This window comes from Dichomitus squalens, assembly GCF_000275845.1.
Source record: "Dichomitus squalens LYAD-421 SS1 unplaced genomic scaffold DICSQscaffold_8, whole genome shotgun sequence".
NCBI classification, from domain to species: Eukaryota; Fungi; Basidiomycota; class Agaricomycetes; order Polyporales; family Polyporaceae; genus Dichomitus; species Dichomitus squalens.
This window is the reverse complement of record NW_006766890.1, coordinates 951,526-974,375: the sequence shown is the minus strand read 5'-3', so window position 1 is coordinate 974,375 and position 22,850 is coordinate 951,526. Positions and strand designations below refer to the sequence as shown.

Here is a 22,850-nt window from a genome sequence, read left to right as displayed (position 1 = left end):
TAGCTGGGACTTCGGTAGGAATTGGCCTTGGGAAAGCATGCTCATAACTATTTGACAGGATAAATATAAAGAACCCGAGCGGCAGTGCGCGACAAGTTCCCCTCAAGCAAAGCATATGTCCCGAAGCTGAAGAGTGCTACTGATTCATGATGTAGGTCGAGATAACGAAGTAGAGTAAACCTGAGTACCGCATCGTCGAACCGGAGTGTCCGACTATTATCCTGTGCTTGCGTTGTCTGGACTCATCCGACAATGCAATCTTCGCACTCCCACATGGCTGAGTCACTGTTCAAGCTCACAATAATAGGTTGCATAGTACTCATCGAGGCATTGACTCGCATGATATAGGTCGGCAGCCGCGAACCTAAAGTGTGCCTGAATGTTTATCCCTTTGTGTATGGCAGATCAGCTCAGTATTATAAGACCCCAACCCACCAGTCGAGGATATAAGAGCTCCGGACACTCTTATGTTGAGAATTTCCCACTGGCTCGCGCCCCACACATATTGTGTGCCATGTCCAAGTTCTCCATTGCTATCGTGTCAGTCCTCCTGCCCTTAACTTCGTGCTGTCATTCTGATCAATACCACAGAGGAGCCGGTCTGAGCGGTCTCATTTCTGCACTCTCCTTGCAGAAGTTCGCACCTGATGTCGAGTTCGCCATCTACGATGCGGTGTCGGAGCTTTCTGAAATTGGAGCTGGCATTGGACTTGCTCCTCGAGCCTGGGCCATCATACAAGCCATCGGGCTAGAAGAAGCCTTGTTGAAGGTCGCAGGGGATGGAGGGCAGCCATGTTAGTCCCCTTGTCCGTATTGTGAATGAGATGAAGGGATAACAGACACTCGGCGTAGGTATTCCTCACATGCACCGCAAGTCAGACCAGGTCGAGGGTGTTATCATAGACCGGACTGTCAGAGACGGTAAGAGGTCTTTCTGGCGTGCTGACATGCAGTCTCCTCGAGCTGACATACGTTCGCAGAGATGAACTACTCCTTCTTCAGAGCCGAGCTGCAACGGGTGCTGTTGGAGCACCTCTTCCCAAAGAACAAAGTCCGCCTTAATAAGCGGCTCGTATCCTACGTCCAGCGTTCGGACGGGTCCGCGATTGTGGAGCTGCTCTTCGAAGACGGCAGTACGGCGCAGTGCGACGTCCTCTTGGGGTGCGACGGCATACGCTCTAGGATCCGTGCGAATATGTACTCCCAGCTTGCAGACCAAGCACAGGCTGAAGGGAGACACGACGAGGCCTCGAGGCTGCGGTCCCATATTACGCCCGTCTTCTCCGGTGAGATCGTATACAGGTGCCTCATCCGGAAGGATACGTTGCCTGAAGGGGTCAGCGAACATCCTGCGTTCAACGCGTCTGACTTGATCATAGTGAGTCTAGGCTACTGGTGACGTCGACTATCGTGCGGAGACTGACCAGGTATGGTAGTATTGCGGCAAGAACAGGGTAAACAGCATGTACATTTGCCGCTTTGAGCTAGCCATTGATGATCCGCCTCAGCACATAGTAACATATCCCGTCTCGCAGGGTCGAGTCCTGAATGTCGGTGCCGGAGTGAGCTATCCCGAGCAAGAGGGAACTATTTACGAAGGCTCATGGACTTCCGCGGCCGGCAGGGAGGAGATCACCAAGGAGTTTGTCGGCTGGGAAGCAGACGTCCAGGAGCTCGTCCAGGTAAGCATATAACAGGTCTTGACGGTTGTGAATGAACATGTTACCCTCCCTTTACTTTTACAGTACGTGAATGGGGGACTGAAATGGGTTATTAATGTGGTCACCAAGTTGCCAACATACGTGCATGGACGAGTCGCCCTTGTTGGAGACGCGGTAGGTGCTCAACAAGACGACGAAACACACTTGTGGATGAACGGTTGCTATCTTCAGGCACATGCAATGGGTCACCACCTCGGCGCAGGTGCTGGACAAAGCTTTGAGGTATGCTTCTCGTCATTGAAGATCCCTACTGAGAGTCTTACGCCTGAGCCTCTGCACAGGACGCATTCCTTCTGGCCAAACTCATCAGCCATCCTGGTGTAACCAAGGGAAACATACCGGTCGTTCTAGGCATCTATGATGAGGTCAGACGGCCGTTCACACAGCACGTTGCTGCGCTCGCTCGTAGGAGGGGGAAACTGCACCACCTGGACTCTCCCGAGCTTGCATGGCTGACAGCTGAAAGAAGTGCCAAAGGGGATGCGTTGAGTCAAGAGCAATTGGGGGAGATCAGCGAGATGATGGAGCGATGTCGAGATTGGCAGTTCGGACCTTCGGTTCTGGAGGAGAGTGTAGCCGCCCAGAGGAAGCTCGAGGGAGCTTTTCAACCCCTTTGAGAATCGATTCAGGTAGTTATCAAGATACGGGATACAAAGAACATGAAACGCAGCTGCGCAGGAGCCTAAGACGTAGTCTATATTATGAGTTCTTGCAAGCGGTGTGGCGGAATGCGAGTAGCGTTGAGTACATACTTTAGCAGTTCTTGACAGGCAAGCGATTTGCCTCCTTGAGTAACCAAAACTTGCGTACACATCGGCGGGCCGCGGCTGGGAGTGGACCTCGCGCGCTACATTCATGAGCTTGGCGGTTCGGTTGCATGTCATTCCTTCCCGCCTACCGTCTCTGCTAGTCCTCTCGAGCTGGTAAGGGTGGCCCAAATGAACATGAGACGATGTGCGAGTGCGCTGTGCACAAAGTGAGTTGCATCACTACAGATGCGTCGCCGTTTCTGACGTGTCGGTGACTGCAGCGCGCGGTGCCGTTCAAGTCTCATCGCCCCGACGGCGCGACTTGGGATTCGTCTAAACTCGACTACGTCTAGAGAAACCCCTCCACATCTTCAAGGCGCGTCACAGCCTAGCACTTCGCGACCCGACCAACTACCAGCGTCCGATGCACCCCGCAGCAGCAACCCGCTACCAAGCGAGGAAGAAGGCGAGAAGAAGAAAAAGCCGCTGCAGAATCCCCGCAATGAAGCCATCCGTTACCGGTACGTTCGCCTTGTCAACCCCGAGACAGGCGCACTCGAACCACCCACGCTCCTCCGAAATATTCTCCCTACGCTCGACCGCAAGACCCAGTATCTCGAGCTCGTCAATGAAAACCCGGAGCCGATTGTGAAGATCATCAACACCAAAATGCTCTACGCGCGGGGCAAGGCAAAGAAGGAACGGCAGCAGCAGAACCGTCCTCCCGAGGAGAAGGAGCTGCAGCTCACGTGGGGTGTCGGGATGGGCGATCTGCAATTCAAGCTCAGGAAGGCTCGGGAAGACCTCTTGGACGGGAACCGTGTCACGCTCATCTTCGCAATCAAGAAGGGGCAGAAAGTCCCTAGTCCACCGGAACAGCAGGCGATGATCGAGGAGGCCGTTCGACTGCTGGAGGATGTGGGCAGGGAGCGGAAGGAGAGGGCGGTCCAGAAGCATATGACTGCGTTGTTTCTGGAGAGCTTGCGGCCGCGGAAACAGACCCATGAGCTAGATTGGGCGTACACTGGGGGCGAGCCATGGGAGGGGTTGAAGGCGGTCGAGACGGCTCTGTCAAAAGGTGCGCGTGTCGAGGTTACGTTCCATACACCCCCGCCGCCCAAGAAGGCCAAGGACGCGCAGGATGTGCCAGTTGATATCAAGGCGGTAGAGCCCGCCGAGGTCAATAGGCGATTGGAGGAAACTTTGGCTGGATTGACGAAGTTGGGCAACGAGTGGAAGCCGAGGGATACTCGCAAGACTGCTGTTATCGTATATCTAGAAGGCATTCGGACGACATGACGACAAATCATCTACCTTGCTCTATCTACTTAGCACACTCAGTAATGCTCGTATCCTACTATCCCCATGCAGCGCGATGGTGGCTGAAACGTTCCCGACCGACAATGCAAGCACTTATAGGATTACTTTTGCGCCTTGACACTACACTGTCACTGTGATACAGGCTTGCTCTCACAATCAACCGTGGTCCGTTTTCTCCATCGCCTCCGCACCGGCAACCCTCTTGTCTTCACTGTGGGCAACGAATGCGGCCACTCCCTCCTCTCGACCCTGGCAGGCGGGAAGGCATACGGCCGGTGGAACACCATTGGCCTCTTACGCCTCGCCTTCATTGACCCCTTCCACTTTCCAACAAGCAGGTGCCTATACGCCACCGGGACATCGAACCCATGAGCGACCATGGCCCGCGCAACGTGGTGCAGCATCGGCGTCCAGCCGTCCGCCATCTCGCCCGTCTCCCCGTACCTCCGCTTCGCATTCCGCAGCCGCTTGTGCCAAATCCGCGAGGGAAGGAGCTTGCTACGCTCCGCTCGCGACGCCGCACTGAAGAGCTTGAGCGCAACGTTGAAGAACCGCGCGTCGGGCTTCGTCTTCCACCACCACGCCCTGCCCACGCGAGCCTGCGTGACCCGCGAGCTGTCGTAGTGCGTCGGCCACGTCGCCTTGCGCGAGATGAGCCCCGTCAGGAGCGACCGCGCCCCAAGCATCATCGATCGGTACAGCAGCATCGCGTGGCGGCGACTCGTCTCGCGCTTCGAGGAGGGCTTCCTCAGCGCTGCAAGGTTCTCCTCCCGCATCTCGTACACGAACTGCGCGTAGCCAGCGTCGTAATGCCGCGCCTTAGGCTCCCAGCCGAGGATGTCCCTAGAGAGGAGCTTTGTCCCGACGTAGTACTGGTCGCGCTTGTACTTCGGGAGGTGCCCAAGCGCGAGGCGAACATAGCCCTGTAGTAGGGACGTGAAGGCATGGACGGAGAGCCGCCAGGGCTTGACCTCCTTGACGAAGTTCCTGAGGCTGCTGGCAATCGCTGCCTGCTGCGCGAGAATGAATACGCGTTCCGCAAGCCCGATCTCCCCCGCTTTGACCAGGGCGTTGATCAGGGCCGCATAGAGGTACGGACCACGAACGACGGCCTGCTTCAGGGCGCGCGTGTAGCTCAGGGTTGTGTGTACGTTGGCGGAGTCATTTGTGGCGGGATGGTCGATGACGTTGAGCTCAGGAAGGATGTCAAAGAGCACAGTGGCTATAGCGTCAGGTCGGCCGGTTGACGTGAGATGAGTAATGAAACTCGTTAAGGTGTGGTTATTGGGCTCTAGGGTTACGATAGGGTTGATGATGTCCTCGGGTGCAACTACATCCTCCTTGCTGAGTTGAGCGACTGCGGCAGTGAAGTCGGAGGGAGGCAGGTCAGATGCGGAGCTAGGGTCGGAAGACTTGTCTGTGGCATTGACAGGAGAGGGCCCAGCGTCGGAATCGGGAGCTACTTTGTTGAAGGAAGAACTCTCGAGCTTCAATTCCTGATTCCCAAGACGTAGAGCCGCCAAGACGCCTTCGCTGAGGCTCAACTTCCGCATTAAAGTACCCGACCGCAATAGGATATTGAAGGTAACGATGTCGGGGCGCAACGGAGGCTTTCGCTCGACGCACATATGCTGTAGGACGATGGAGCCCATCGCCGGCGATAATCGATGTCGCAATGAGTACATGAGGAGCGCATTGTAACTTCGCCTAGACATCGTGGGCAGAGGTCGCGGTGGATTGTCGGTGGACAGTGAGCGGACGAGTCGATTGAGAATATCGTGGAAGTATCGGTACGCCCCTACTTGAACCAGCTCTCCATCTCGCAGGATCCAGACGCGAGTATTCGTCTTGGGGCAGTTGTACAGCGCATGGATAACGACTGCAACGCGATGAGTGTGCAGCTGACCCGTATCCAGGAGCATCGCGAACAAGGCTAGGCTCTGCAAGGAAGTAATACGAGTCAAGTCCTTCTCATTGTCGCTGATTCCAGCGAGCGACTTCCTAGCGACCTCCAAAATTCTGCCCATGATCTGCAGGTCAGGATACGGGGCATGGAGAATCTTGGCAGGGTGCGGAGGGTCAACGCCGAGGTGGTCGTAGGTGATGCGGTCCTTTGTTGCCTCCTGCGTAGCACCTTCCTGTATCTTGCGGAGCTCCCAGTCCTGGAGAAGTAGCACAAAGAGTAGAGACGCAACGATGATCTCTCCTTGCATGAGCAAGGTCTCCACCAAGACTCGGTACATGCGCTCCGTACGTTGTTGGCCGAAGGTACGCGCTGTTTGGAGCAATTCAAGAGCTGCGCGTGCGCAAACCTCAGTGACCATACCGGTCTGGAGTTTGAATGCCGCCGAAGTCGCATCAACCTGCTTCTTGGGTATCATACGAGCGAAAGGCCCAGGTTTGAGCAGAGTAGAGGGTCGGGATAGGGCGGTAGTGATAACAGACTCGAGGGTCCTAGTACGGATGGTAATGCCGGCTTCAATCATGAGCTTGGCATAGACGTTGGCCTTACGCGTATAGCCTCCGCGGATAAGACCATGTAGAAACGCGTGGGCGGCGAGGCGAGGAGAGACAGGGCGACCGAAGGAAATGGGCTGCAATCGAGAGTTGCGTGCATTATCCTCTTGAGGCTGCAGAGGGTCGCGTAGAACAGAATGGCAGGCAGAGTTGACAACATACAGTGCGTCCCCAAAGCCACCTTCCTTGATGCAGAGACGGACAGCTTGGGCAGCAGCGCGGGAGACTTGTGCAGCACTCAACTGAGCCGTTGTAGAGGCGAGCGCGGAGGACAAGGAAGACTGTGGAGCATTATTGGCGTGAGGTGGGGATGAGAGGGCAACGGCTGCACTATACGCTCGCCCACAGCCGTGCATTGGAGATGTGGACAGCGTGCTGTTGCGTGAATCGATACACGCTACTGGGTGCAGCTGGGCGCGGGTTACCGGAGCGTGCCAAAAAGACCCGCCTTGCGAGATAGCACGAGACATCCCCTGCCGCTTGACCGCGTTGAAGCTTGTCCATGTCGAGCATGCTCGTCGAGACAGAAAACTGGTCGTCGTCGACCAATTACATGGCATGTGTCTTGCATACTGAGCACGCCAAGGTTGAAAGGACGACTCTCGCGAGGCAGGGAAAAGGTCACTCACTAGAGCAGCCTGCTGGCTCCGCTACAAGGAGCCGTTCCAGACAAGAACACCCTCTAGAAGTGAACAAGTGTTGGCTACGCAGAGCGAGGCGAAAGGGGGACGAGTAGGGACGAGCTCGCCGTCGATGACGCCCAGCCCGGATGGCCGCAGGGACTTATCGTCAGAAATTGCGAAAATAAATCTGCACCCCGCGGCGAAATCTCCGGAGGCATCGAACTGCAGCGGGCGCTCTCAACTTGGCCTTGAGCCTGTACCATCGTGACACTCTAGCTGTTTCCCTTCCGGGTGTTCCTAATACCAGTTACTGGCTGTGATTCATTTGCGGTGGGCCTTCAGACGAAGCCTCAGCCGACCAGGACAATCGACAACACATTTCCAGGAGTTTAAACATGAGTTACCGCCGTCACGGTAAACGAGGGCACCATGCAGGTAAGTCTGAGCGTACTTCTCTAGTGTATTGCCGATAGCTTAACCACACCCAAGCAGATCACCATGAACAGCGTGACTACTATGAGACACCGGAGCAGAAGCTGAGGAAAAACATCATACACTACGGCGAGGTGGTGTGTACCAACCTCCATTGCTCCTGACCCGCGTTTAACCGCAATTCTGCCCGTAGGATCCCCTCCAAGAGCTCCCTCGCCTTGCTACCCAGATCTTTGAGCACACGCCCACCAACGTACCTGCCGTTACAGAGGGTTTCCGGATAGGGTACGTCTGTTCATTTCGAGTGCTTACCCCCCAGAAGCGAAGCCGTTTGGGAACGCGACTTCACCCCTTTCCGTGGTGCGCCTTTTGGCCGCGTCGTCGCTCGGCTATCACTGCTTTGGAATTCACAACGGATCTCGCGGAGGTGCAGCTACATGGCGATGTCTTGCCTCCTCATGCTACCTGGACTCGGTTAACCACAACCGTCAGTCCCAGCCCGCAGACTCCTTTGTCCTCCTGTGACGCGGCTCTTGACGGTGTCGCGTGTGATGCAGTTCTACCCCAACCTTAGCGTATTTTATCATTGCGACTTGTTTCTGAACATCTACAGAATGTTTGCTCATACCTTGACAGCGTAACGGAACAGCCCTTCAAGATTCCGTACTATGCAGCATTGCTGAGGCTGCTTTATGACCGCGCTGCTTCCGAAGAAGCGACTGAGCCGTTGGGAAGGTTGGTGTTGGACGACTTCTGGAAAGCATTCCGCGAGTTCATCGAGAAGCATGCATGGAGGGAAATGCGGCTATGTGTACGCTCACTTCGGCGCATTCCTCGTCAAATCCGAGCTCATGTGTCCATAGGTCCATTTCTTTGCTCACTTGACCGTCGCGCGAGTTATTTCAGCGAGGTCGATGTATGACCTCCTGGACACCTTCAAGGAGGTCATAGTTTCCATCGATTCCACTCACAACCGTTCCACGAAGGCTGCGCTGTGTGTTGCAGAGGGTCTTTTCATTGTAAGTCGGACGACGTCGTCCTCATGATGGTATGCTGAGCATATACCGTGCAGGCAGGTGCCGTTCTCAAGGAGGACCCATCCTTGGATATCTTCAACCTCATTGAGACGATCCAAAGTTTCATTGAAATGGACCAGAAGATTCCCACCAAGCTGCTTGTTCAGCCGGTTGTTCGGCTGCACGCCACGAAGAATGTGATCCAGCTTGGAGACACAAAAGATGTACTTGAGCACGCAGGCGAGGTAAGCATACTTCAGCCCATCCCATAGACCGCTTGCCTGATTTCTCTTGTCCAGTGGCTAAGCTGCGCCCTCTCTGTACTGCGAACCTTGGCGGCCAACGATTTCGCGCACACTGCCGACAGCGTCCCTCAACCCTACCTGGACTCACCTCCTTTGACGGGAGAATTATTCGACCTCGAGGCAATTCTTGTTCCCCCAGAAGTCGAAGAGGAGGGCGTAGAGAGTAGCAGAAAGGGGGAGTGGCCACAGTGTTACGTTCGCCTTTTTGACGACGACGTAAGGCTTCCCATCGGAATTCGTGACATTCACGAAGCTGACCACACCTGCAGGTAACTCCGGATCCCACGACCCCTGTCGGATATATCCTGCGCTCTAATCTCTTTGATATGATTGACATCTTCGAGGTGAACCGCAAGGAGTGCGCACGCTTGCTCTTGGAGTACCCGAAATGGACGTTGCCTGGCACATTCAAACCAAAAGCCGGAGCCCCACCGCAGTCTCCTGTGGAAGGCAAGGGGTGGGATCTAGAGAACACCCTCATCGAGGTCTGTTTTGATGTTTACTCTCTGTGTTGAGCCAGCATCTAACGTATCCATAAGACCATCCTTGACGCGATGCTCTTGCTGCCCGAGTCAGCGCATAAGTCAATCTACTACATTGCGCTAATCACCGAGCTTTGCAAGGCCCAGCCTCAGTCCGTTGGTCCCGCCGTTGGCAAGTCCATCCGAAAGCTGTACGCGTTGCTCGCGGATGGTCTTGATGTCGAGGCTGCGCATCGCTTTGCGGAATGGTTCGCCGTTCACATGAGCAACTTCAACTTCATTTGGGTGTGGAAGGAATGGTGAGTCGCAGTCCGGAGTTACTCAATCATTTGTGTGACTGACAAGCTCTCCGCCGGTACCCAGGATTCCCGACCTGACGCTGGTATCTCAACATCCTAGACGTAGCTTCATGCGCCGGGCGGTTGAGTACGAGATCAGGCTGTCTTACTACGACAGAGTCTTGCGCACGCTGCCTGAAGCTATGGCTGAACCGAGTGTTCAGGTCATGCCTGAGTCGGCTCCAGGCCCCGAATTCGAGTACGAAGAGCCTGGTATGTCCACTGGCATAGCGTTGCTTTTCAGCGTATTTACATCGTGCCCCCACAGAAAGCCCATACCATGAACCTGCTCAGGGCATTCTCAACCTGCTCCGTGGCCGCGCTAAACCAGACGACGTGATGCAGCAGCTGGAATCCATCCGCAACCAGCTGTCAGAGACCATCGAGGGAGACATGAGTGTCGACACCCTCCTCCGCTCGATCACCGTCCAGTCTCTCTTGTCGATCGGTTCGCGCTCGTTCTCGCACTTCCTCAACGCGATCGAGCGCTACTTGCCTCTCCTTCGCAACCTCGCGGCTGGGCAAATCACGGCTTCTGGCTCGCCCAGTGCCGACGCGCGCAGGGACATCATGAGCGCCGTTGCGCGGGTCTGGCGTCGGAGCCGGCACATGATCCTCATTGTCTTCGACAAGCTGATGCAGTACCAGATCGTCGACCCTGCAGACGTCGTCGCGTGGACGTTCACAGACTACACGCTGGTCGTCGACGGCCAAGCGAAAAAGACTTTCAACGCGTTCCAGTGGGATCTGCTCAAGTCTGCATTGGACAAGGCAAACGGACGTGTGACTATCCAGAAGAGGAAGGTCGCTGCGCTCAGCAGAGAGGCGGACGAGAGAGCTGCACGAGTGTTGGCTAACGAAAACGCGAGCATGGAGGTTGATGGAGACGCCCAGTTGGGTACGTAGGATCCTCACCTTAGTTCCGTCCTCACCAGGACTCCGTTCGCTGACTCCACGATCAGATGCTGCACCCGCTGGAGAGACCCCCCAGCTGACAGCGGCAAGGAATGCGATCGAGGTTCTACATCGCGAGCAGAAGGCCGTTCTCCGGCGCACCATGGAAGGTTTCCTCGACCACCTCGCTGTTTCGGAAGCAGGCGCAGAGGATAAGACGGAGGTGCTCACCGAAAAGGCGTGGCATAACCGTGCGAATTGGGAGGACGATAAGTGGGCCATCTGGGAAACCTGGGGCTGGTTCCGCAATTGGGTCAGGACGGTGAGTCAAATTTGTTATCCTTGATGAAGAACATAGGCTGACCCGAGATAACTTCGGCTCCGCTCCTCTGGTTCATGTTCATCTCCTTGCTGCTGTTGTCTCTTTGTGGCTCCCGCTTGCTAGTTTGCACCCTACTTCACGGTTGGGGACAACCAACAGATGCTGGAGGACCTTGCCCAGTCAATGTATTCTGCACATCCGACACACGGGGGAACCAGGCTGTTCCAAGCTGTCTGGAATATCGCCGTCGGCCAGGAGCCTGTCTGGGACGACCCCGAGGATGCGTGAGTTCCCGTTCTGTAATCGTAGCGTAGTATTTGAATCCTGCGAACTCGCTCCTCCCTACTGTACTTACCCACCTATCGTGCTCCCGCTCTCGTTTTGTTTTGCATCCTGTTCTACTGTCTGCGCCCGAGCTCAGTCCGATAATGGTCATTTGTTCGATGCACAAGGTGGATGCTACGGGAACCGGACCTGTTCGGCTCGACTCTACTGCCAAGAAATTATGGTGGGGTACTCGAACGTTGACGCGAATGGGCATCGACTCCAGGTGGAAGTCATACGTACGTGGTCGTAGCCAGCAGTTCTGCGTCTCCAATGTCAAAGCCGGCCTTATTCGAATGCCTCCCCGGTGCGTCTCTGTCGGACGACCGGATGCAGGCAGGTCACCCTCAATCCGGGCGTCGTCCGCCTCATCCTTCCACCGGCGCATCGCACATTGGACCTCCTCTGCAACGCCTACGTTGCCCTTCTCCACGCTTTGGGGACTATCACCTTTCACGACCCGGCCGACGTCTGGACGATGGATCCGGATCCGGCTTCACGACTGCGACGCGACGGCCTGGCCGCCAGGGGCTCCTCGCCTGTGTGCCTGGAGGAGGCCCCCCAGAGGCCATCTACGACTTTCGCGCGTGCTTCCTTCCGTGCGCTGTTCGCACCCACATCTCTCCGCGAACGTCTGCAACCAGGCAGAACGATACGTCGCGTGTCCGTCGAGCGTCTCTTGCCATCTCCTGCTTTGCCGAGCTCGCGTTTCGTTCGTCCGACTGCTATCCTTACTCCTGAGCTCCACATGCTTTGGGCCGTCGATCATGCAGAAGTTGTCCTTTTTGCGTCTGTTGCAGACTACTGAATACCAGCACTTCCGACGCTCTTCTACCGTTCCGAGCCGTTCTGCATCGTGTAAGTTTGGTATCTATAGTGGATGTACATCGCAAGCCGTACAATATACCGAGCATGAGGCACGTACAACAACAACAGAGTCCGTATCCGATCCAAGGCTCCAGAGACCGCTAGCTAAGCGAACCATCAAACACAACGAACAGCACACCAAATCAGTCCCTCTTCTCCTTCTCCCTTCCCTTGCGCCTCCCCTCCCCCTCCGCGCCCCCCTTCCGCGACCCGAGCGCGTACCCCAGCGTGCCCAAAAACACACCCGCCGCGCCCGCGGCCATCATCCGCCCGTCGACCTCCGCCGCGCCCGCGCCCGCTTTCGGACCAAAGAGCGCGACGCTGACGGCCATCGACACCGCCTTGCGCACGACGAGCACGAGCGTGACCGTCAGGCTCGCGACGCGCGCCGAGAGCCGGTTCACGCCCGCGACGCACACCATGCTCGTCAGCGTCGTCAGCGCGAGCGGCACGTACGCGCTCGGGATCCCCAGCAGCGCCCGCGCGAGCCCCGCGAGCGCGTTCGCGAGGGGCAGGGGAAGGAGACGCGCCCAGGGGGGCGCGGGCTTCCCGGGCGTGAACGCGCCCGACCAGTCCCCGCCCGCGAGGGACGCGGCGAGGGACGGGGGCAGGGCGAGGAGGACGGGCGGGCTCGCGCTGAGCGCGGAGACCTGCGCGGCGAGGTCGGCGCGGACGAACCAGAACATGGGGAGGGAGAGGAAGTGGAGGTAGAACATGCTCTCCTGCCACGGCTGGACGTGGTCGTCGTCTGTGCGCTTCCCGATGGGCGGGCTCGGGCTCGCCGCGGGGGGCGTCCCGTTCGTCTTCGCCTTCGTCTTCGCGTGGCCGTTCGCGGGCGCGGGCGGGGCGCGCGTGTAGCGATTGTGCGTCCAGTCCTGCGCGAGGCCGAGCGCGCCCGAGAAGACAAGGGCGAGGGCGAGGATCGCGATGCCGGTGGCGTACTGAACGGTCGGAGATGGCCCCGTGGCAGACTGCGACTCGGCAGAGAACGACGACGACGGCTGAGCGTTCGTCGTGGGCTTGGACGCGGAGAGCGTGGTGAGGACGACGCCGGTGGTGACGAGGAGCACGGACGCGACCTGCGTCAGGCTATACCTGCGAGGGCGCGGTGCGCGGTGAGTGAGCGATGCTGCGTACGGTGCAAACGCGAGCGGCAGGACGCGCGCGGCGTTCGCAAGACACAGGACGCACCTCTTGCCGGCAAACAGCCAACCCATGAGCATACTAACGACGAGCCCGCCGCTGCGGAAGATGATGTGGACGGGCATGGGGATGCGGTACGCAAACGCCCTGTTGTTGAGGAGGGAGACGGCATAGAAGAGGGCGACCTGGACGAGGTAGGGGAGGAGCGGGACGCGCCGCTTGCGGAGGCGGGGGACGGGGAGCCAGCGGACGGGGCGCTGGTGCGGGGGCGGGAGGGTGAGGAAGTTGGGGAGGCCGTGGGCGGAGATGGAGAGGAACTGGGCGAAGGTGATGAGGGAGCCCGAGTGGGGGTGTGCGCGGGTGAGCTGCTCGAGCGTGAGCGCGTTGCTGCATGAAGGGCACCGGTGTGAGCATCTGTGCGTGCATCTGTGCGTGCATCTGTGCGTTCGGTGACCGCGCGGGAGGGAAGGTGGCGTACCTGCAGCAGCCCCCGAATATGAGAGTGAGGATGCTGGCCCAGTCTGCGATGGGGGCGAGGGTGAGGCCGCGTATGGCTTCGTATGTGGTGATATCGCTCATCGCTCGCCCAGAGAGAGCAGACGGCGGACGGAGACGAGGACGGTGGCAGGACATGCATCCTCCTCGCTCGCTCGCTCGCTGTAGCCTTCTCCACGACACGTTGCAGCCACCGCACCCGTCGCGTTACGTCACGCGTCTGTTGGCCATCGCCTGTATTCCAACGTGGTCTTATCTCCCTCCAATATCACCGTCTACCATACCAAGGGTACGCCTCCGAATTAACACGGAGTCGGCCAGGACTGACTAAGGCTACAGTACGTCCCATACACGGCTTCCTTACAAACAGGAAACGGTCCATGCGCTCAACGGGAGAAGTGGGCGTCTAGGATAGTGATGTGCGCGGATCAAACTAGTATGGACAAGGTACGCCACGGACCGCAGCCGCACGAAAGACCAACAAAACGAAAGCGTGCTGCGGAGTGAACGTAAAGTAGTCTAGTAATGTAGAAGCAACAAAGGGGTAGGCTGTCCAGCATGCGAGAAGCTGAAGGGTGAAGGATGAAACCGGCCAAATCGTACAACAAAATCGGAACAGAGACAAGGTCCAACATCCTAGTCCGCACAAGAGGGAAAACACAGGTCAAAAGGTGTGCGCGTTTTGTCCGCATCAGGGTCGTGTACGTTCACATCTTCACCATCGTCGTCGTCGTCGTCGTCACCATCTTGTCCCGCCGCGAACCCATACAGCATCAGGGGCGCATACGCCCACAGATCATACGTCGATCTGCTGCTGGCCCCGAAACAGCGCAGCCGTAGACTTGGAATGCGCCAGTCTCCGAAAGGCACTGCTCGGGCCGCCCTCCTCCGCCGCCGCGAGCACGCCCTCCTTCTCAGCGGCCCCAGCCTGGCCCTTCGTCGCCGCCCACATGCGGCTCAGGAAGCTGCCAGAGGTCGCGGTACGCGCGAGCGAGGGCATCGTCGACGACGACACTACCATCCCCGGTCCTCCCTCGCTACCATGGCCCGCCGAGTGCGACGTCGAGCGGATAGGCATGCCCCGCCCACGGCCATGGAGCAACGGCTGATGGACGGCCTGCGACGGCGAGGTCGAAGGCGAAGACGAATCCGAGGACGAGCTCGAGTTCGACCGATCCGAGTTCGTCATGCGCATCGCCAACCGCTTGATCTCGTGGGGACCTCCCGTGACGGTCGCATCGCTCTTGATCGTGCACGTCGATGCCGCCGAGACCTTCCTGCCTTGCCTGTGCCCGTACATGTACGCAGCGGCGAGGGCCTTGGCCTGACGTTCGTCGCAAGCGGTGGCGGATGCATTCTGTATCTCGACCTCGTACTCGACATCGGACGCGGGACCGTCGGACGACGCAAGGGACGACGGTGACGAAGACCCGCTGTCGCACGTGAGGCTCGCCTCTGACTCCTCGCTGTGGCTCCGTGCGCTGAAGAGCGTGCTGCTCGACGAAACCCTCGACAAGGTGGCTCGTGGCTTCGTGTCCTGCTTCTCCCCAGTAGGCACACTGAGATACTGTGTCGAGAGGCGCTTGACGAAGCTCTGTACGCTCGAGACGCTCGCCGCGGGAGAAGGAAGAGGTGCAGGAGCACCTTGGTTGCTCGCCGGAACGTTGATGGTCGCCTGGACGCGGGCCTTTGCACGGGTGACAGCCGCCGCGCGAGTCTCCTTTGCCGCTGCCTCGGCGCAAGGGACAGCATCTGCCTCGGGCTTTGGACTAGACCGCGGAAGGAAGGGCGCAAAGTATTGCAGCGCCTCCTCCTCGTTGAAGCGCAGGTCGTAGTCAAGGAGGTAGAGCAGCTGCTTCTCCATCAAGTTAACCTCGGCGAGCTCGAACAGCCGGGCATAGTTGACCCAGTTCTTGTTCTTCGGAGACGAGTCGTTGAGGTACTTGGCCGCCACGATGAGCGTTGCGAGGAACACGCGGTGGCGCGTGCACGGCATCCCTGTCGTCTCACAAATGTAAGCGCAAAATCCATTATCCGGCAGGAAGCATATATGCGGATTCCAAGCACAGGAACGCACCTTTCGCCATCTTCGGGAGCTTCGTCCGCAGCCGCTCGAGGTAGATGAGCGTCGTCAGAAGCGTCGGTACCTGCACGTGCGAGCTCTGGCATATGAAGATGATGAAGTCCTGAAGGCTCGGGAGCTGAGCCTGCCGCTGCTGCTGCTGCTGCGCCTGGTTCGGTCCCTGGCCCTGCTCGGGGGACGTCTTCTGCGGTGTCGTAGGTGGGGTCGGGAGCACCTCAGCAGCGGGTTCGCCACCCTCCGCGTCGGGCTGGGAGTCTTCCGCGAGCTTGATGACGCTCATCGTCTGCATCGCGATGTGGTTGATCATGTCATAGGACACGGGCTGGTGCATGAGCGTGAGCAGCTCGCGGTTGTGCAGCGACCGCGGGAGGAGGGAGGCGGGATGGCGGGGGTCGGATGCGGACATGACGGCGAGGTGAGATGAAGGAGACCGTGTGCGGGGTTTAGATGTATGGTATAAGGGAAGTGCCAATGGGCGAAGGGAGGGGGAGGGGGAGGGACCGTGGGGGATGTAGCGGGAATGTGGTGCCCGTCGAGGGCGAAAGCAATAAGAAGAGAAGACGAATTAAAAAGGGAGCGGGAGGGAGCAACAGGGCGCGGGCGGGCGGGCTTTTAAGGTGGCGGGAGACTCGAACGAACAAATAAGCACACACCGCCGAGTCGCTATCGATCGACCCGAAAAGAGTCGGGAGCGGGAAGAGCGAATGGTTGGGGTGAAGGAGGTGAAGGAGCAGCGAGGGTCACCGTAGAGAAGACGGCGGTCAGAGCAGCGAAAGCAATACGATAGCAGTACGATAGCTGAGAGATGCGTGTAGGTCGCTAGCACATAGACGAGCAAGCGCAAGGGCCGCAACAGCATGCACTGGGCATGATATACGGCTCAGAGGGAGGCTGGCAAAGCTGGCGGCTGAGGCTGCTACCGAAGAAGACCGAGTCTGACAGAGGCCATCGCCGGTTCCTCGCGATCGAGATGGCCTCCGTTTCCAGGTAAAAGATTCCATGTTCTGAGTCGTAGGCTTGCGTCCTTGTATGCCATTTACCAAGCGTTGCTGCACTCACCGAAGACTGCATTCGAGCATGATGGTTGTTCAGTAGAGAATGACGCCACGAAGCCACCGCAGATCAGCTCGTCTTCCCGATCGAGTCGCGTATCGAGCAGCTTGATCTAGGCGCTCACTATTCGCAGAAGGACACCATTGCAAGCTGTATCGCACAAGTAGATTCGTACGGAGAACGTCCAGGTAATCATACATACAGACGCCACTATCCAACTAGACGCCTGAGATATGCAAAATCATTCAAGCAAGGAGATAGTCCGATCACGCCAAATACCATCCGAACCCAGAACTCCTACAGTACCTTGACATATGCAGCAGGGATGAGACCCCGGCGCCCGTCAATCTCTCCAGTCCACCTTGTGATCTCTCGCATCAGAACCGTCAACGAGCCGGGAATCTCAAGGGACGCACCAGTCATCGGAGGTCTTTTCAACCACGAGCACACGGACACCTTCCTCCAAGGGCAAGTCGCCCGGATCCTACAGCCGTCAATCAGCCTTCTGCCCGCCCAGGTATTCCGACGGGAGAACGAAGACGTACATCGCTCTCATATGGATACAATGCCTCCGCCCATTCTCCGCTCTCCTCTTGTGTAGGCTGTCTTCTCGGTAGTGCCGGAGGCGGAGTGGGGGACGCAGCGGTAACAGACGACCCGGTAGAAGGCACGCGCCTGGGAGGCGGCGCGAACTCCGTGTTACGCTTGAAGGCGGGCGGTGTGGGAGGCGCGACTTGCGCAGGGCCTGCGTGCTTGGCGGCGGTCGAGCCTCGGATAGACGAGAACATATTCTTGCCCGAGCTCAAGTCCACATCGCCGAATTTCTGGGGGATGCGTGTTGCAATGAGAAAATCCGGAACGAATGAAAGAGCCCGGAAGTGTAGTCCGAGCAATGGGGATGCTCAATACCGGGACAGAGGCCAAGTGACAAGCGGCTTACCCTGCTTGCTACAAGCTTATTTGCTTCCGACCCCAGCGTGGCAGACTCCTCAGAGCTGCTCGGAGCCCTCCGCGGCGGCGGCCTTGGGAATCCGTTCTGGTTGGGAGTCGCCGCAGCCGGACCGCCGTTCGCTGCCCTCAACGCGGCCGCCGCAGCCGCCACCCGTCCGGCCACAGGCGTACTCTCCTCTGCGGGCTATACATACAAGCCACATCGCACACGACACAACACGACACGCATCAGGATCGCTCCTCTGCACGCCTACAGGAGGGAGAGACGCACCGAATCGGTTGTTGCAGATTGCTGCGGCCTCCTCCACCCGTTCACTGCCGGGGCAGCCACTGCCAGTGCGGGGGCCGCAGAAAACGCCTGGTGCACCGCGGACGCTGCTGCCGCTCTCTGCCCGTTCGTCATCCCACTCCCTCCATTTCCAAACAGCTCCGGACGAGATGCGAAGTACCTAGACGTAGCGGAGGAGCACGAATAGGGTGTCGTCAGTTCCAAGCGACCCGAGGCGTGAGCGATAGGTTCAAAACCCTAGCGATGGCAGTACAGAGGACACCGATGTACTTACTCGTCCAGCAGCGAGAAGAACGCGTCCTTGTCCTGTGGCGTGAGTCGCGCGAAGACCATCCTGTCCTAGTATCGTGTCGTCAGCCCCTCTAACAGGGTCGTTCGTGGTCCGTGAGCAAGGGAGTGTACGCGCCGATATTCGAATTCAGGCCATACATATAGGCAGGAGGGCAATGCAGCTGGGATCGCGTTCTCTGATCTCGACTCGCCGCCGCGCGAGAGCGTGCGAGAGGCCGTGGCTGATCGTGGTCAACGGTACACAGCCCGTGCCTCATCATGATCCCGCCAATTACAGTTGTCTACAGTACGCGAGCGGCTGTGCCGTAATAGAGAATCTTTCGTGCGCGGTGCCGAGTCCTACGGAAGACATCGAAGAGCCACTGGTGTGTGCTCTTCTGAGATCGTCCCGCCACCCATGTCCACGATTGCCAATATTCGGATGATCATGACGATGACAATCATATTGATCGAGTCGAGTCATGATATGTGCCTCGAGCACTGCTCTCACCCAACCCGCAAGACACCTGGGCTTCGCGAAGTCCGTTGAGGATCGGAGGAATCGACATGTCGCACGCCCACCGCACCACACATGATCCCGCGGCCGGTGATAAGCAACTCAACGGTCCTACGAAAGCCATGGCCCTTCATCGACAGCAGATGAATCGCAACGACTCTGCCAGCCATCCCCAACCCCACAGAGTCAGCGACAGTTTACAACAGGGATGTATCCATAGCTTCGAGAGAAATACTACGACAGATCGGCCCCTAAGTACGATACAGACAGACCGAAGGCAGGGCGGTCGGCCCAGAGTAAGGAGGATAGCGGGAAGGGAGGACGACGGGCAGAGCCAAAGTATACAAGACGACGCGAGGACTGATAGCGGGGATGGCGACGGGGATGGAGATGGGGATAGACGGACCGCAGCGCATAGGCGGGGCGTGGGAGGTGCGTAGGGTGCCTGTTAAGATAATAGTAGTAGTACTTAGCGGATAGCGAACGACGTAAGCATAGAAGACAGAGAAGTCCCAGCACGACGGCATAAACGACGAACAGCAGAGGAGCGGGCGCGGGAGATCCGGCGAGCAACAGACACAACTACGCACAGGGCGGAAGAACAGATCGAAAGGCAAACCACGACCGACCGACGCAGACTCGGGATCACTGGCCCCAGTTGAAGAAGTCGAGCTCGCTCAGCCCCGCCTGGTCGCCCCCCGGGTTCGCGCCGCCCATCTGCGGATGAGGCGCAGGCGTCGCGCTCGTCTGCCGCCCCGGCGTCATCCCGTCGTGCTGGCTCGCCGACGGCGACGGCGCCATGAACGGCCCGCCCCCGCCTCCACCCGCCCCCGGGAATCCCTGTCCCCCCATGCCCCCGTACATCTGCCCGCCTGCCGCAGGCGACGGCGCGCCCCCCGCGGAGCCCGGCGGCGAGCCCATCCCGTACGGGTTCGGGTTCTGCGCACCCATGCCCATCTGCTGCATGTGCGCGGCGTACGCCTGGTTCGCCATCGGGTTCCCGTTCCCGAAGCCGGCCTGCATCTGCTGCTGCTGTGGGGCCATCCCCCGCTGCTGCACCTGCGCCTGCTGCATCATCATCGCGCGCTGCTGGTCCTCGGGGCTCTGGCCGGACATCGACATGCGCTGGCCCGACACCGGCGAGGGGTTCGAGTCCGACGGCGTCCGCGTGCTCCGCGCGATCCCCGGCATGCCCGGGTTTGAGCGCAGCGCAGGGAACTGGGGGCCGTCGACCATCGGGGAGCCCATGGCGTTCGGCGGGGAGACGTGTCCCGAGGCGGCGGCCTGTGCCTGCGCCTGGGCTAGCCGCTGCTGCTCTATCCGCATGCGCTCCTGCATGACCTGCTGGGGGTTCATCATCTGCGGGTTCATCCCGCCGCCCACCTGCTGCCCGCCGCGCAGCATCTGCTGCTGCATGAGGTACAGCTGCCGCTGCTGGGGATTCATGCTCGCGAGGACCTGTTGCTGCTGCGGCGTCATCATGGACCGTGGGTCGCCAGGTGCGTTCTGGGGGAACGACGGCTGCATAGGCGACTGCGACACCGGCGACATCCTCGACGGGCTGCCGTCGCCAGTATGCTGAGGCGTCAGACCGCCCTGCATGCCCCCTTGGGGGAAGGCGCCCATCGCACCACCCCCCTGCGCCTGGGCGTTCCGCTGCTGTTGGCGGGCCTGCAACATTTGCTGGAGCGCACGATCAACGCTCGAGCCCCCACCGACGCGAGACCCGTCCGACTCACCTGCGCCATCTGCATCTTCTGCAGCTTCTCCTGGAGCGGCAGCTGCGGGAACCCGGGCATCTGCTGCGTCAGATACTGCACGAACGGGTGCCCCGGGGTCTGCAACGCCTGGAAGTTCTGCACCGCCTGCGGGCCCATCGCCTGCAGCGCCGCCATCTGCTGGGGCGTGAGCTGCTGGGGCACGTTCGCCATCGACGACGGCCCCGCGACGTTCTGCATGCTCCCCATCCCCATCCCCATCATGCCCGAAGGGGGAGACATCTGGCGACCGTCCGGTTGCTGCTGCATCGCCGCCATGCGCATCTGCTGCCGCGCACGCATCGCGGCCAGCTGGGCCTCGTTCGCGCCCATCGCACCTGGAGGCACCGGCGGGGGCGGCATAGCCGGGCTGCCCATGCGCGGGACCGGTCCGGCAGACAGGTTCGCCATGGGGTTCATCACCGGCTGCATGGGCTGTGACGGCGGATGTGGTGTTGACGGACCTGGGGTGATGAAGGGCGTGGTCGGAGCCTTGGTCTCGCCTGTATCTCGACGCTTGTGGAGGTTGTCCGGGCCAGGTTCCTCGGTCCGTTCCCGCTTAGCATTCCCGTTCATGCCCTGCTGCTGTCGACGGGCGATCTCCTTTGCAAAGACGGTGGGAAGCTCGCGGTAAATCTGGACTATACGCTCCATCTCAGAGAACTCGACGATAGGAGGAGGCTGCATGATGGGGAGCGCAACAAGGTTTGGGCTCTGTTTTGTGTGAGACGACTGAAGCTACAATCTGAAGGAACAGGGAGTACATACGACTTTATGGCTATCGTCCGCCGCGGCTGCAAGCCATGTGAGATTTGACTGCAGTCTTAATGAATATCTGGAGATTTCGGGTCGTAAATGCCTGATATGATCGGATGGAACGCTACGACGCACTGGTGAAAACCTGGTTCGGTCATCGGCACACCTCGTGCTTGGTACTCCATAGAGACTCTGGAGTTCGGTCAGCGACATAGGAGAGCTTGCATATGACGTCTACCAACCTAAGTAATAGCGAATTGAGTTCCAATATGCTGACCACTTTAGGATCATGCGAGGATGCCCTGGACAACGCTTGACTGGAAGGGGTGCGGTCCGGTAGCGACAACTGACCGAAGTGCTGGCCTAACGCCATTTTGGGGATCATAGTACCATCCGCGCTCTGGTCGCCGCCTGCGGCCGTCGAGCCGTCCGCATTGGTATTTGAAGGCGCCTGGGAGGCCGGGGACGAGAAAGTTTGCTGTTGCGAGGCAGAGTTGCCGTCTTTTGTGGCCGCGGACGCTACAGCACCAGCAGATGAGCTCACATTGCCCCCGTCCGAGGGTGGCTTTGCGTCCTCACCACCACCTCCACCACCACCGGGCTTGGCGCTGGTCGCGTCGCCGTCGAGAGTGCGCGCAAGGCCGTCGCTGTTGGGGACCTCGTCGTCTGGAGCAGTTTCTGGAGCTGAGGACAATTCGCTGAGAGGAGTAGACTGACGGGATGCCCCCTCCATTTCGCTTGCCGTGGCGTGCTGCTCACCGGGCTTCTCCACGTCTCGGGCACGGCCATTGGGCGCGGGGTGTCCTGGGGGATCGTCTGGCACGGCCATCGCGTGGCTGGGGGTGGTAGCATCCGGGGGAGGGCTAAGCGAGGAGGAGGTGTCGGGCGGCGGAGACCTCGCGTCGGTTGGGCTGTTGGACGTCGGCTCTGGGAGAGAGGGGTTCCCAGCGTCCGGGGCTGTGACAGGGCCGTGGGCGGCAGAGAGCGTGGAAGAGGAAGCTGAGGGGTCGTTGGAAGGCTTGTCAGACTGGGCAGGAGGAGGGTCTGTCAGGACCTGTTCCTGGGAATCCGGGTAGAAGGACCTGCCATCGCGGGCAGGGGGCGAGGCGGGCCAGGGGAGGACGCGATGCTGATCGGGGCGTGGGGAGTTTGCGAGGATGAGGTTCTGGGGATTAGCGGGGCCAGGGATGGAGGAGGAGTGGTTATGATCGAGATGAATCATGGCAATCTGCACACGCCGGGATTAGGCGGGCGAGGGAGGCGAGTAGTACTAGCTGCGAAACGACGGCAGGAGAAGGAGGCCAGGGAGGGTTCCGAGAAGTCGCAGCCGACGAACGGCGAGATCAGGCGGGAGGCGCAGCGCGAGACAGCTGAGAGAGCCCCAGACAGCGACCGGCGAGTAGAATCCCTAAATCGAACACTGCAGACCGCACAGTGAGTACGAGCAGCGAGGCCAGGTGTGCTCTACCACCCAGAAGCCCATACCACCGTGCGACTTTCCTACCTCTTTCGGCCATCCACCACCCACTTTCCCGCCCTCTCCACGTCCACCGTCCAGGGGTCCGTCTTGGCCAGAGTCCATGGAGGATCACAGGCGAGCAGCGGGCAAACGTCCCCAGGAACCCG

The 22,850-nt window shown here is 59.2% G+C and overlaps 7 protein-coding genes across 7 annotated transcripts; 3 read left to right on the top strand and 4 right to left on the bottom strand.

Moving 5' to 3' along the window:
- Positions 1-514: 514 nt before the first annotated feature.
- DICSQDRAFT_56941 (FAD/NAD(P)-binding domain-containing protein) lies at positions 515-2,338 on the top strand (the record flags this gene model as incomplete). The annotated part of the gene is made up of 7 exons (XM_007364382.1): positions 515-794; positions 853-921; positions 981-1,378; positions 1,485-1,682; positions 1,746-1,835; positions 1,893-1,943; positions 2,003-2,338. 7 exons carry the CDS (start codon positions 515-517, stop codon positions 2,336-2,338), a joined length of 1,422 nt encoding a protein of 473 aa, XP_007364444.1.
- Positions 2,339-2,665: 327 nt separating this feature from the next.
- DICSQDRAFT_168763 (uncharacterized protein) lies at positions 2,666-3,769 on the top strand (the record flags this gene model as incomplete). The annotated part of the gene is made up of 2 exons (XM_007364381.1): positions 2,666-2,697; positions 2,752-3,769. The coding sequence occupies 2 exons, from the start codon at positions 2,666-2,668 to the stop codon at positions 3,767-3,769; spliced, it is 1,050 nt and encodes a 349-aa protein (XP_007364443.1).
- A 177-nt stretch (positions 3,770-3,946) lies between these two features.
- DICSQDRAFT_168762 (uncharacterized protein) lies at positions 3,947-6,820 on the bottom strand (the record flags this gene model as incomplete). Its single annotated transcript, XM_007364380.1, has 3 exons — positions 3,947-4,001; positions 4,061-6,588; positions 6,644-6,820. The coding sequence occupies 3 exons, from the start codon at positions 6,818-6,820 to the stop codon at positions 3,947-3,949; spliced, it is 2,760 nt and encodes a 919-aa protein (XP_007364442.1).
- A 613-nt stretch (positions 6,821-7,433) lies between these two features.
- Positions 7,434-11,007, top strand: DICSQDRAFT_56953 (uncharacterized protein; the record flags this gene model as incomplete). Its single annotated transcript, XM_007364379.1, has 12 exons — positions 7,434-7,499; positions 7,556-7,647; positions 7,999-8,173; positions 8,226-8,381; positions 8,435-8,623; positions 8,678-8,899; positions 8,953-9,168; positions 9,223-9,464; positions 9,529-9,720; positions 9,776-10,401; positions 10,439-10,719; positions 10,843-11,007. Coding segments are annotated over 12 exons (2,622 nt in total), but the record flags the coding sequence as incomplete, so codon positions are not given.
- A 2,330-nt stretch (positions 11,008-13,337) lies between these two features.
- On the bottom strand, positions 13,338-16,037 carry DICSQDRAFT_179743 (uncharacterized protein; the record flags this gene model as incomplete). The annotated part of the gene is made up of 3 exons (XM_007364378.1): positions 13,338-13,440; positions 13,532-15,546; positions 15,626-16,037. The coding sequence occupies 2 exons, from the start codon at positions 16,035-16,037 to the stop codon at positions 14,345-14,347; spliced, it is 1,614 nt and encodes a 537-aa protein (XP_007364440.1). The 3' UTR covers positions 13,338-13,440; positions 13,532-14,344.
- A 944-nt stretch (positions 16,038-16,981) lies between these two features.
- On the bottom strand, positions 16,982-18,257 carry DICSQDRAFT_168758 (SH3-domain-containing protein; the record flags this gene model as incomplete). Its single annotated transcript, XM_007364377.1, has 6 exons — positions 16,982-17,045; positions 17,101-17,168; positions 17,230-17,508; positions 17,625-17,819; positions 17,907-18,084; positions 18,199-18,257. The coding sequence occupies 6 exons, from the start codon at positions 18,255-18,257 to the stop codon at positions 16,982-16,984; spliced, it is 843 nt and encodes a 280-aa protein (XP_007364439.1).
- Positions 18,258-18,594: 337 nt separating this feature from the next.
- DICSQDRAFT_179741 (uncharacterized protein) lies at positions 18,595-22,162 on the bottom strand. The gene is made up of 6 exons (XM_007364376.1): positions 21,804-22,162; positions 21,467-21,743; positions 21,360-21,416; positions 21,237-21,303; positions 20,451-21,182; positions 18,595-20,394 (listed from the first exon to the last, which is right to left on the bottom strand). The coding sequence occupies exons 1-6, from the start codon at positions 22,051-22,053 to the stop codon at positions 19,357-19,359; spliced, it is 2,421 nt and encodes an 806-aa protein (XP_007364438.1). The 5' UTR covers positions 22,054-22,162; the 3' UTR covers positions 18,595-19,356.
- Between the last annotated feature and the right edge of the window lie 688 nt (positions 22,163-22,850).

Coding starts and splice junctions, on each gene's coding strand:
- DICSQDRAFT_179741 (XM_007364376.1), bottom strand. CDS start 22,053: ATGGCCGTGCCAGACGATCCCCCAGGACACCCCGCGCCCAATGGCCGT. Junction 21,417..21,466: donor CTCAATTCGCTATTACTTAG/GTTGGTAGACGT, acceptor ACCGAACTCCAG/AGTCTCTATGGAGTACCAAG. Junction 20,395..20,450: donor AGAAGATGCAGATGGCGCAG/GTGAGTCGGACG, acceptor CGTGCGCTCCAG/CAAATGTTGCAGGCCCGCCA.